This window comes from Pleurodeles waltl, chromosome 4_2, assembly GCF_031143425.1.
Source record: "Pleurodeles waltl isolate 20211129_DDA chromosome 4_2, aPleWal1.hap1.20221129, whole genome shotgun sequence".
NCBI classification, from domain to species: domain Eukaryota; kingdom Metazoa; phylum Chordata; class Amphibia; order Caudata; family Salamandridae; genus Pleurodeles; species Pleurodeles waltl.
In genome coordinates this window covers 388529935-388543552 of record NC_090443.1, presented here as the reverse complement: position 1 = coordinate 388543552, position 13618 = coordinate 388529935, and the positions used below count along the sequence as shown (strand labels likewise).

Here is a 13618-nt window from a genome sequence, read left to right as displayed (position 1 = left end):
GTGTCATCTTAGCAGCCAGTCATCTATCTACCAAATCAGTGTACACTGAAAGCTGGGAGACGTTTGTTGTCTGGTGTCATTCCTGTAACATCCCACCCTTAAATGCACAGTTGTTCTTCTGTTTTGTCTATCTTTAGCTCAGCAATCCTTCGCTGTGACAACAGTTGAGTTATCTTTCAGCTATTTCAGCCTTTTTATGCTTACCAACTCAGCCATCCCTCTTCACATTTCTTGTTGCGATGTGTTTTTTTAAAGGACTAATCCACGTTTCCGAAAACACTCTTTGTGATACCTCAGTGGGAACTTTATTGTTCTACACTCCATAACTCTCTGTCAGATGCTGACTCCTCTCTAGTCCCCCTTACACTATCCTTCAACCACTTTTCTTCTTCTTTGTCCTGTGCAAACCGACTGCTGCAGCCTTTTGGGGAAGATCATTCCATTCACAAAGTTCCTCCCTCATTCCCTCTCACTTATTTTCTCATCTGCCCTACGGCTCTATAAGCTGCCAATACAGCCCAACATTACACATCTGTGAATGTGTGCCGCCATGTCAGGGTGGGTTTGTGTATGGAGGCCTGTAGGTCTGTGTGCATCAGTGTCCGGCACTCTGCAGGTTCGTGGCTGCCTATAGGTCTGTGTGCATCAGTGTCCGGTACCCTGTTGGTTTGTGGCTGCCTGTACGTCTGTGTGCATCAGTGTCTGGTACTCTGCTGGCTTGTGGCTGCCTGTAGGTCTGTGTGCATCGGTGCCCGGTACTCTACTGGTTCGTGGCTGCCTGTGGGTTTGAGTCGATCAGTGCCTGGCACTCTGCTGGCTCGTTGCTGATTGTAGGTCAGGTGCATCAATGCCTGGCACTCTGTTGGCTCATGGCTGCATGTGGCCCGGTTGGTCTGTGTACATCAGTTTCTGGCACTCTGCTGGTTCGTGGATGCCTGTGGCTCTGTGTGCATCAGTAAGTGGTACTCTGCTGGTTTGTGGCTGCCTGTGGGTCAGTGTGCATCAGTGCCTGGTACTCTGCTGTTTCATGGCTGACTGTGGCTTTATGTCCATCAGTGGCTGGCTCCCTGCTGGTTCGTGGCTGCTTGTAGGTCTGTGTGCATCAGTGTTCGGCACTCTGCTGGTTTGTGGCTGCCGGGAGGTCTGTGTGCATCAGTGCCCGGTACTTTGCTGGTTCGTGGCTGCCTGTAGGCCTGTGTGCATTAGCATCCGGCACTCTGCTAGTTCGTGGCAGCCTGGGGGTCTGTGAGCATCAGTGCCTGGTACTCTACTGGTTCTTGGCTGCCTGTAGGCCTGTGTGCCTCAGTGTCCGGCACCCTGCTGGTTTGTGGCTGCCTGTAAGTCTGCGTGCATCAGCGACCGGCTCGCTGCTGGTTCGTGGCCTCCGGTAGGACTGTGTGCATCAGCGCCTGGAACTCTGCTGGTTCATGGCTGCTTGTAGGCCTGTGTGCAGAGTGCGTGGAGGTGGATACAACTAACACATTACCTGGGGCGGCTCCTCCATATGGGTGGAGGAGCGTTGCCCCCACCAGCAGCAGAAGCTGCAAACCTTTCAGAATGAAAGGATGATAAACTATGTTGGTCATCCTTTCATTCTGAAATGGGCGGGGCATTGGGGGTGATGTGCACTGAGGGAGAGTGCTCAGCACTGTTTGGCCGTCTCTCTTGGGAAGGTCATACACACATGCGCAGTAGGCATGGTTGGCGGGCTGGAGAGAGCCTACACAGGCTGGGCGCTCCCAGACAATACTTATGCTGCTCTGAGCAGCATCAGGATTGGCGCAGGGCAGGCTTGGAGCCTGTGCCTGTAGCGAAAAGCAGCAGAGACGGAGGGGCGGTGTGCTGCGAGTTAAGGTAAGTTTTTTTTTTGAAGATTTAATTTATCCCCCCCCACTCCCTCCTTCCCCTGTCCCCACTTTCCATCCACATCGCGCAGCACCCGCCATATGGCTAGTACCACTACATGGTGCCAAATACTGGATCTACCAAGTTTTCTCTTTACTGACAGGACATACGTTTAAACTCTGAAACAGGTCCCTGTCCTATGAAGGGGAGAGAGAGAGAGAATGAAAGAGACCATATGTGAGCGACAATGTGTGTAAGTCAATACGGTATGTGGGGTGGGTGCCCAGCATTAGCAGCATCTGCAAGCACACTTTGAAATGGGCCCCTTCTTTGTAAACTTCTTAACTTTGCAAGCTAACAAAATGATTTGTTTCTGAACAATATGTGCAGGAACCCTTGTTTTGCTCCATGGCGCATGGTATGTGTCCCTATTTCCTAACAGTGTTTTCTTTTCCCAGATGTTGTGTTTCTGCAGGTTTATTTTTTTATGTAACATGAGTCTCGTGTAGTGCTTCGTGTGAATTGAGAAGCCTCTAGGTGGCAGGATGAGTTCGGAAAGTGTGTGTGTGTGTGTGTGGTGGAGGGTGCTTATGCCTTCACGACTCGGCCTCAGTAGTTGCGGTTGAAGGTAACATGAGTTTCTGACAGCTCCAATCAGTGGTTTATAATGGTGCTTCTATTACATGCTCATCCAATCCTTGGCCTCTCCCCAGGGCGCACTGAGCAATAGTCACTTGTGTGTCAGTTGTAATTAGGAATCTATGGGAACGTGTGCACAGCTTTGAAAATATGGAAAACACCAAGGGAAAGCATTCTTGTGGGGACAACCCCCACAGAACCCCCCTTGTTGGACAGCTTGCTCGGCGCGCTTACTGAGCTCTAGCTTTGGCATTCTCTATGCAGGCGGTGGCCTGCTCCAGTGATGGGCGCGAGCAGTGCCAATCGGGAGAAGTGGGTGCTGTACCCTAAGACAAATTCTGGGCACGTGTACTTATATTTTTTAATACAGTTAAGGACTAGCAGACTCTAATAGACATATATTTCTGCATTAACCCTTTAACATAAATTCTGCAGTATCTATTGATCATGTGATTGTCGGCACTACCCTTATAAAACAATTAGTGCAGTGTCTGCTGAGTGTGTCTGAAGGCACTAATACTATCAAATAAATTCAGTGTATGTATATTTGTCTAGATACATTTCCCCTTGGCCTAAATAGTGCAGTGTTTACAGTTTGTTAATGGGTAAAAGTGCAATGCTGGGTACCTGTGTTAACACGCAGGCCCATATTTATACTTTTTGACGCTAAACTGCGCTAACGCAGTTTAGCGTAAAAAAATTTAGCGCCGTCTAACGCCATTCTGAAGCGCCATGCGGGCGCCGTATTTATGGAATGGCGTTAGCCGGCGCAAGCAGACCGGCGCTGCCTGGTGTGCGTGGAAAAAACCACGTAGACCAGGCAGCGCCGGCGTTGGGCAAAAATGACGTTAGGGCGTCTTAAAATGGGGCAAGTCAGGTTGAGGCAAAAAAATCGCCTCAACCCGATTTGCGCCATTTTTTTACGACGCCCAGACGCCATTTCATGACTCCTGTCTTAGTAAAGACAGGAGTCATGCCCCCTTGCCCAAAGGCCATGCCCAGGGGACTTGTGTCCCCTGGGCATGGTCATTGGGCATAGTGGCATGTAGGGGGGCACAAATAAGGCCCCCCTATGCCACAAAAAATAAAAATAAAAAAAAATGATACTTACCTGAACTTACCTGTACTTCACTGGGATGGGTCCCTCCATCCTTGGGTGTCCTCCTGGGGTGGGCAGGGGTGGCAGGGGATGTCCCTGGGGGCAGGGGAGGGCACCTGTGGGCTCAGAATGAGCCCACAGGTCCCTTAACGCCTACCCTGACCCAGGCGTTAAATTCAGGCGCAAATGCGGGTTTTTTTGACCCGCCACCTCCCGGGCGTGATTTTTGCCCGGGAGTATAAATACGACGCATTTGCGTCGCCGTCATTTTTTTAGACGGGAACGCCTTCCTTGCATCTCATTAACGCAAGGAAGGCGTTCACGCAAAAAAATGACGCTCTTTCTTCATACTTTGGCGCTAGACGCGTCTAACGCCAAAGTATAAATATGGCATTAGTTTTGCGCCGAATTTGCGTCGAAAAAAACGACGCAAATTCGGCGCAAACGGAGTATAAATACGGGCCGCAATGCGCACAGTGCAGGGCTAAAGTCGTGGAGTCGGACCGTCTAGCGATGACACTAATGGTTCCTTTAAAAAAGAAAACAAATAAGAAAAGCGAGATTTGGTGTTGTCAATGATGATTGGTCTGTCTGTATTTTCTTCGCAGCTCCTTTTCTCCCTCCTTCGCCCCCATGTTCTTCCCCTCCGCCCACGCCCCTGCCTTCCCTCTGTACCCCTCAGCCTCTCGCAGCTTGTCTCTTCCTCCCTGCGGTCTGCAGGTTGAATGACTTTGATTAAAGGTGTCAGAACTCTGATAAAAATCATCTGAATGCAGCACCCCCAGGTGCTCCTCAACAGCGGAAATCTCTTTAGGACGTTGAACTTTTACGCCGAGCTGCTAAGAAAAACAGTCCTCTGCCTCCCCCTTGTGGTACAGCTAGCAGAATTTATGACTGCATCAATGCTAAGCTAAAGAAATAAGGCATCTCTGTGGGTTCATGCTGCTGAGTTTCATGTCGAGATATGAATGTAACCAGGGCAGGCCTTAGCCAGTGCGAGTTAGGCCTACGCACAGGGCGCCGACCTACCGAGGGTTGTTTAAACATTGTTTCTGAAGGTTGCTGACATCCATGTCCGTTATTTGTCCGTTATTTAGGTCAAGCGCGAAAGCTTTTTGACCTGTTGTAAGTATTGTGGGCTTTAAACGGAACCCATCTCACGCCCATCACTTACATTCTATCCTGAGCTTGCCTTTCAAAACGTACTTATGTCATTGGTAAATGCTTTACGTTTGTCCTGCCTTGAGGCTGTTGTTGTCACGCCTTGCAGATTGCCCCTGTTACATGCATTATTGCACGATTGTCGATATACTTCAGTGTGGGCAAACTATTTGTTTTCTATTGTCTCTCCCCTTCGTTCTGCATGGCGGCCATGATGCCCACAGAACGAACAGGCACAACAGCGTGAACTCAGTGGTATTGAAGCACTGGTCACATTGTTCACAATTACCTTATTAAGGTAATTTCTTGTGGCTCTCTCCTTAAAACACTTGAAAGTGGTAAATACTTTAAGGAAAACGGAACTCCTCAGAGCGAGAGCAGCTCTTCCGAGAGCCCATATTACAAAATCTACTGCACTCTGGATACTCGCCCCATAATGCTTTGCATGGTACTACTTTAATAAAAATAAAAACATTGTGCTCGGAACTCAGTCTGTGGTGGTCCTAAGAGAACAGGACCACCTACAAAACGTTCAGCACGGCGTGCTCTTTCTGTCTACATTATCTCTGGGTCCCCACACTAGGTTAGTGGGGACCTCAAAATAATAAACCCTCCCACCATTCAGTGTCTTTTTAAGCTCTCTCATGCCTGGAGATTTTGTTTTATAGCTAGGAATAGCTTGTACTTTAAGGACTTTATTTGTTATATTATTGCTATAGGCCTACTACCCCTGAAAATTTGTAATGCACTATGTTCTCTAGGGGCGAAATATAGTTGTTTAATGCCATTTTCTTTTTGTGTGGTTATGCCCTCTAAAGGCTAACCATATAGTTACATGACCATGTTTCTTACAAATGCTATTTTCATCATGGTGTCCTCTAGGGGCTGTTTCTAAGCATTACAGTCATATCAACATATTTAAATGTTACTTTTACAAAATAGTTTTGTTCATAACTCAGCCTGTGGTGGTCCTATGGCAATGGGACCACCTTCAAAACATTGACCACAATGTGCTCTTTCTATTTTATCTCTGGGTCCCCACACTATGTTAGTTGGGATTCCAAAATAATAACCCCTATTGACATTTTTTTTAACATTTTTGTTAAGATCTCTCATGGATGTAGCCTTTGTTTGAGAGCTGGGTAAAGTTAAGTTTTATAAACCTTGTTTGTAATATCATTGTAATAGGTCTGCTAGCCTTATAAGTGCATAATGCACTACACTGTCTAGGGGCTAAATATAGGGTTACTCTACATTACTTTCTCACATTCCTTTTTCATGAGTTATGCTCTCTAAAGGCTGACTGTATGGTAACATGACCAATAGCTCTAACTCAAGCAAATGAGAGACCTATTGCATTGCAAATACTTGCTCTTTTCATGGAGCGCCTTAATTTTGTCCCTTCACATTCCTCCTACTCTTTCCACATTTTTGACACATGGACAAATAAAGAGGACAAGTAAGAGGGGGCAACATTTGGTTTTTCCCAGGGCACTGTCTGAGTAAAGGCCAGCTTTGAGTGCAGCTATATAAAGACAATGCCATAAGAATCAATGCATTTTGGAATGGAAAAGATTGTAATTTCTTCCAAAATTGATAATGATTCTTACTGGCCTGGCCTATCAAAAGAATTGCCTTTCGCACATTGGCAACAACGAGACATTAAGGGCAAAGCAGTTTTCCGTCATCCAAGTAGGCATGTATCAGGCGTGCCCCTCCTCCCCTCATTATCATGCATTCAAAGGTGGCCCTGTTGGTTTGTACCAGATTTACCCCTGCCTTCAGTACTGACAAGTGATGTTTTACAGTTACAGTGTCTGCACACAGCAGTCACCATGGAAGCCAGGTACCTAAGCTTTGGTTGGAATATTTAAACGACCTTTTTTACTAGCAGTAAGAAAATCTTCTTTGATGTACGGATGCTAATGCCCTGACAATGGCTTACAGGCACATGTGGGTCTCAGACGCCCTCCACCCACCCTCTCCTCCAAGGGCTGTGGATATTTATCACTGTAAAAGCAGGAAATCTTCTGTCTTGCTCAGCTATTCCATCCCCTCCTCCTCTGCTCACAGTTACAGGAGCCCTCCTCTTCTTCCTCCCTCAGCCTTGGGCAGGTCCTCCCAGGGTTAACAATCTGTAGGTCCTAGGGTCATCCTTTGACTGCTACTGGAAGTTACTGTTGAGTCTCAGGCACCAGGAGGCATTTTAACCTGATGCCCCTAGCAGATACTCAGCCTGTGGTAACCACAGGGCATGACCCACAGCATGGCCTCTGTCCCTACCCAGTGGGATGTGCATTACCCCAGTACCCCAGGGGCCGTGGCCAGCAAGGATGTGGCCATGCCCCACTGAGAGTACCCCTGCTCACTACACTGGTAGGGCATGGCCCGAGCCCAGGCTCCCAGCATGCCTTCTCCCACCGCTATCTTTATTTGATATTATTTCTAAAGGTCTATGGACTAGAGCCAAAGTGCATTTAATTTTGCCATTAGCACAGTAGAATCTTGTTGTACAGTAGAATCTCCTAAGGGGTTCACATGTATATTACTAATTTTAATTTCAGAGCACTCACATGTCCTTGCACTGGTGTAGAAGCAGCGGAGTACCACAGTTTTGTGCCTGTGTTCAGGTTGTGCAGTTCCTTCAGTACAGACTGTCACATTATTGGTGTAAGTGAATAGTAAATGGAACTTCAGAAACAATTTGCCGATATTGCAGGAATTCCTGTGTTTTCAATGAAGGATCACATTCAAACTGTATGTCGGCACTCACCTGACTCGCTGGCCACGGTCCCCAATGGACTCCTACTGCATCTGAATTGGGGTGACTTTGGCAATGAAAGGATAGAGTTTCACACCTGCAGGCTGCGACAAGTGAACTCAGGCCCATATTTATACTTTTTTAGTGCCGCATTTGCGTTATTTTTTTACGCAAAAGCGGCGCACACTTACAAAATACAATTATATTTTGTAAGTTTGCGTCGCTTTTGCGTCAAAACATGATGCAAATGCGGTGCTAAAAAAGTATAAATATGGGCCACAATTGTATTTTGTAAGTTTGCACTGCTTTTGCGTAAAAAAATTATGCAAATGCAGTGCTAAAACAGTATAAATATGAGCCACAATTGCATTTTGTAAGTTTGCACCGCTTTTGCGTCAAAAAATGACGCAAATGCAGTGCAAAAAAAGTATAAATAGGGGCCTGAACTACTTGTGAAGGACATTTCCCACTCCTTTGGCTTGAATCCTGGTTCTCCTTGTAGGTGGACAGTGTGCGGGCTACCTCTATATGGCCCAACAGAAACGTCTTTCCTCAGTGCCAGTCCACGAACCCGAAAGTGGTTTCTAGAGGAAAAAATACTTATCTCTTGGTAGCCAAATAAATAGCCATCTCCGAGTAGAATGCTGACATCTGCAGATCTTCGTTTACTGTTCGTGGATCTAACAACAAGCATGTTTATTCATTTTCCGACCATGTTAGTGTATTTTTTTTTTAAAGCCATCGGGCAATCCCACACCAAGCGTAAACAAGCACAGGCTAAGCCAAGGCACCGGGCGTGCACTGCGCAGAGAGCTGGGCGAAGAGTAATCCAGGGAGTTCCGCCTTCGGCTGGAGTGGGTTGGGTGAGTGCAAGCCTCCGATGAGAGGCCAGGACTGGAGAAGCTTCTTCTGCTCCGTTCAGATCTGAGCTCGCTCTGTGCACTGTAAGGTCCTCCTTTCCACATCACCAAAGCCTTGATGTAAAGTCAATGGCACAGAGTAGCCCTTCACGGAATTCCAATGCCCTTTATTTGCACTTACTTAAAAGCACACAAACGGAGTGATACATCGCTTCACGCCCAGTTTGAAGGGGCCCCTCTTCCCCCAGCTGTTTGGGCTACTTTTTGCGAGTCCCCTTAAGGAGCTTGAATGGGAAATGAGTATTTTAGATGGCTAAATAGATTTCTATGGAAGTTTGGTGCAGATTCATCGATTCTTCGAAACAGGCCGAAGTTACCAGCAAATCGAGAATTCGTTTTAGTAGAAAAATGAGCTTATCAAGTCGACTCTAAGTACATAATCGTTACATTTGACTCTTCATATACTATGTGCATCGGATAGCAGTGATTTCAAGCTGGTACCGGTAAGCACATTTTAAAATAAATATATGTAGAGCAATTCATGATCGCACAATTTTTCAATTGCTTCATCTTCCGATGAAGGAAGTAAAATGAGATTAGGTTTAAAATCTGAATGTAAAAGCGAGAAATGCAAAAAATAGCGAGAAAAAATGATGAGGGAGAAAAGCAATAAACGAGAGCTAAAATGGTAAATTCGAATTTTTCTGAAGAGATACTGAGATTTAGTGTGTGAATAATGCACGAAGGGGTTCTGTAAAATATAAATAAACACTATGGAAGAGGGATTTAGGGGTACGAAGTGGTAGAGAGGTAGGATGCTTAAGGGATTCATACGGTTGCCCACCATTGTATAAGAAACACACTGGGATGCAGTGAGAGGTGTTAAAGGGTGAGGGGTTCCACAAATAATAACTAAGCACTACAGGGATGAGTTTTAGGGGTTTGAAGGGGGATTGAGATATACAGGTGTAGGAAAGAATCCGGTATACTGACAGGGGGGAAAGGAACATGTTCGGTGTGCAGTAAGCCAGTGGTTCCCAACCTTTTGACTTCTCTGGACCACCACATTTTCATTACTGGAACCTGGGGACCCTCACTGAATCATTATTGGAATACAGGGATCCCCCGCTGAGTCATTACTGAAAGCTGGGGGGCCTAACCTGTTAATATTATTTAATTTTCTAAGCAGTCATGGACCCCCCAAAGAGGTTTAACAGACCCCCTGGGGTCCCCGGACCACAGGTTGGGAACCACTGCAGTAAGCAATTCTCAGGGATACAAACACGCATGTACACAACAAAAGGCACTGCTTGTAATGCACAATGCTGACCGTAAAATATTAAGGCAAAAGGTCTATTTGATTTTGTGGAAGTCCAAATTATTCATTCAAACATACTTACTTTGAATAGAAAACATCCTTTTTTAGATGTATTCATTTTAATTTATTCTTTCTGAATTAACTCATTTCCATTCTAGTTTTTCACCCGAATCCATTGCTAAGCCATCCACACATTTTCTCCCTGCAACAGTTACATCACGTGATCACTAACGCCTTGTATCGCTCCCTTCTGTGCAGTTTGAGCAGCTGGCCTTCCTGTGGATGGAGCGTCAGAAATCTGGGGGCAACTACAGCCGCTACCGTGCGCAGACAGAGAAGCATGTGGTGCTGTGCGTCAGCTCGCTGAAGATCGACCTGCTTATGGACTTTCTGAATGAGTTCTACGCCCATCCGCGGCTGCAGGTGGGCACTTTTATTTGTGGACTACGAGGGTTGAACACCTCCACAATCTGTTTACATTGCTTTGCTACTCGCATTCTGTTGATTCTGTTTACCTATGCCACTCTTGCCCATATTTCAGACCTTTTTGTCTGTGCTGTCTCCACCCAAAGAAAATAGAGCAGCATACTAACTTCAACACAATAAAAAAAAATCCAGCATAAGCGTCAAAAATGTTCAATTCTATTAAGGACACGGAGGCGAGCATTATGCTTCTCTTTCTTTACTGAAGAATAAACAGCAGCCAATCAAAAACTTTAAATACTAAAACTGCTTATCCCAAGATCCCTTGTAGTACATATTGAGATCCAATCATATGCCTTTCCTGTAGATATATATATATATATATATATATATATATATATATATATATATATATATATATATATACATATATCCGAAACTACACAGCCCTTCCTTTTTCTTTGCGATCAACTGGAACATATCAACCTGACTCCTCAGAACTTGAATCCAAATGAAGGAGGGAACCGTAGACTTCTCCAACTAATTTCTGCCAACTAGCTCAAGAGCTGAAAACTTCTCCATATCTCTCGATCATTCATGTACCTTTATTGTGAGAACCTAGGACAAATGAAAAACATGAAAAATGATACTTATTCTGACCCAAATGGATCAACGGGTGGGTGTATCAAAAATCTCATTACAGTTTTATGTATAGATATAAACATTTATTCATAAAAATATGCAATGTCTTTCATTTTACTGATGGGATAATCTTCGCCTCCGTGTCCTTTTGAAATTTTTTGACCCGTAAGCTAAATTGTTTTTTATTGTATGTCAGGACCGAAGGCTTCAGATTATGCTAGTTCAAAGCTGATCAACCACAGTAGATGCCACATCAACAATAGGTTTATGATAAAATACCTTGAAGGTAGAATCTGAAGACCAGTCTGCTGCTGCCATTATGCCCCTAAGTGAGAACCTGGACGAAACGCCTGTGAGGCCATAGCTCCATGGACACAGTGTGCCCGAACTTGGAAATGTCAATCCCAGCCTTCCCTCACAACCATCTGACCCATCTGGCTAATTTAGCCACAGAGACTGGTCCAAAAGGACTCTGTAATGAAATCAATATGTGTCCCCGGACATCTCAACGAATTTCACAAGTCCAATCCTCATAAGTTTCAAACACATAATTTATGATTATGAGGAAAGGCTGGATAGGAAATACACTTAGATGTTGTTTTCGTGCCTCTGGAAACAGTAAAAGAAACTCCCGAAGGAGTAAATACTGTACTTGCTAAGTCCAACGCACGAACATCCGAGACCCAGCGACAAGAAATCAGACAAAGAAGCAGAGTAAGCTTTGAAGACAACTGTTTGCAAAAGAGGTCCTCATTACAAGGCCAGGCTCTCTAAAAAAGAAGAATATCTAGGCTGAGGAGGCCTAACCATCCTGATGCCCCATAGCAGCTTGCATACTAACGGATGTTCTCCTACAGGCTTATCCTCCAAATGGGTCTGTCCCGCAGAAACTGCAAACATGAAATTATTAATGGTTTGGTAAGCCAGACCCTGGGAAGCTAATTCTGACGGAAAATTTAAAACCGTATTAATGTACACTCTCATGGAATCAATACGTTGTTCATCGCACCAACAGACCCATCTCTTCCAAGATGATTCATATAGATTATGTGTGGAAGTGGCCAAGGATTAGGACAAGAAAAACATTGCGTTGTCTGAAACTCCTGGCACTTGCCACCATTGCCGGAAAGTCTCCACACTATGAGGGACAACTGCCCTATTATTATCAATGGATGAGGCACCCCCTCTGGATCCAGAAGCCGAGAGGGATCGAAAGTGATGCAAATTTGGTTATGCCCATGACATTGTCATTGCCACAGGAAAACACTGTTGAGCCTTCCAAAGCAGCATCACCAAAATTATCTCCACTATCTGTCTCCTCACCTGAGAGAGAACTCTCTCAATCATGGAAAATGGGGGAAATGCATATAGCAGCCCTGTCCCCCATGATTGGAGGAACGCATCTGATCCCACTGGGAGGGGATCCGGTCTCGAACTGAAAAACCGTGGCATCTGAGCACTCACTCTCAACGCAAATAGGTCTACTGAACACGGACCCCAAAATTGGTTCAGGCTGTAAAAAATCTGCGGAGTTTTCAATCACTGCCATCCTTCAGGAAGCAAGAGTTCCCGTCCGCCACCAGGTTGGTGCATCCCAGGATATAAATTGCCACAATTCCTTGGCTATCTCCACTAGAACGTGTGATCTAGTACTGCCTAGGTGATTGATATATCGCACCGCTGACATGCTGTCCATGCGAAGCAGGATACAACAACTCGCTTTGCATAGAGAAAGACATTGAATCGCAAACGCTCCTGCTAGGAGCTCCAAACAATTGCTATTTAGTTTCAGCTCCTCCGGGGACCAGCAGCCCCCTGTCTCCGCTGATCCGCAACTCGCTCACTAGCCCCACCGACTGGCATCCGATTCTATCACTGCTTCCGTAAGAGAGGCAAAAATGGCCCTGCTATTCCATGCATCCATTTGGTCCAATCACAAGGTTATCTCCTCTCTAGCCACATTGGACAGCAGAATTTGTTCTGAAAAGGAAAACCCTTTGCAAAGATGCAGAATCTTCAATCGCTGAAGAGCCCTGTAATGAAGAGGGCCCGGAAATATCGCCGTGATAGAAGAGACCAAAAGACCCACCAGACTAGCAAGCGTCTTCAATGAAATAGTCGGAGAGCCGAGGGCCCCCCTCTACTCTTTCTTGATAGAGTTCTGCTTCATCAGGGGAAGCAATAATTGGGTTTTGATAGAATCTACTTGGTAGCCTCAGAATTCTATAATTCGAGACGGGGTCAGGATCAACTTGTCTGAGTTTATGAGAAAACCCAGGTTCTGAAGAAGCTGCATCGTCCACAACAGATGCCTCAGGGCTAACTCTTCACTCTGAGCCATGATCAGAATATCGTCCAGATAAATAATGAGGCGGACACCTCTTTCCCTGAGGAACTGCACTACCGGCCGTAAAAGCTTGGTGAAGCACAAAGGGGCAGAGGATAGACCAAAGGGGAGCACAGTGAAGTCTTACCATTGTCCTTGCCAACTGAACTGAAGATACCATCTGTGCGGACCGTAAATTGGAACGGTAAGATACACATTTTTAAGGGTCTAGCCGCACTTGGAAATCTCCCTCTTGCAAAAGATCTTTCAGCAGATGGATACCTTCCATTTTGAAGTGATGCTAAATAATCCAAGAGTTGAACTCTCTCAAGTTGAGAACTAGCTGTGAGCCCCCGCCTTTCTTCTGCACGAAGAAGATCGCGCTGACAAACCTGGAGGGATGCAAGATCGTTGTGACTATCGCTTGTTTGCGAAGAAGTGCACTGACTTCGATGTCTATGAAATCGGTTTCTGTTTGGGAAAAATGAATGGGATTGGGAGGAACTTTCTGATGAGTGGAGGAGTAAAATTCTAGTCTGAATCC

The 13618-nt window shown here is 45.6% G+C and overlaps 1 protein-coding gene across 1 annotated transcript in view; it reads left to right on the top strand.

The window, feature by feature from the left end:
- The window catches only part of LOC138293872 (potassium channel subfamily T member 1-like), a 577968-nt gene that overhangs the window by 205994 nt on the left and 358356 nt on the right, over positions 1-13618 (top strand). The window contains exon 11 of the mRNA XM_069233172.1: positions 9942-10106. Within this exon, the coding sequence (XP_069089273.1) occupies positions 9942-10106 (165 nt within the window). The remainder of the gene's footprint in view (positions 1-9941; positions 10107-13618) is intronic.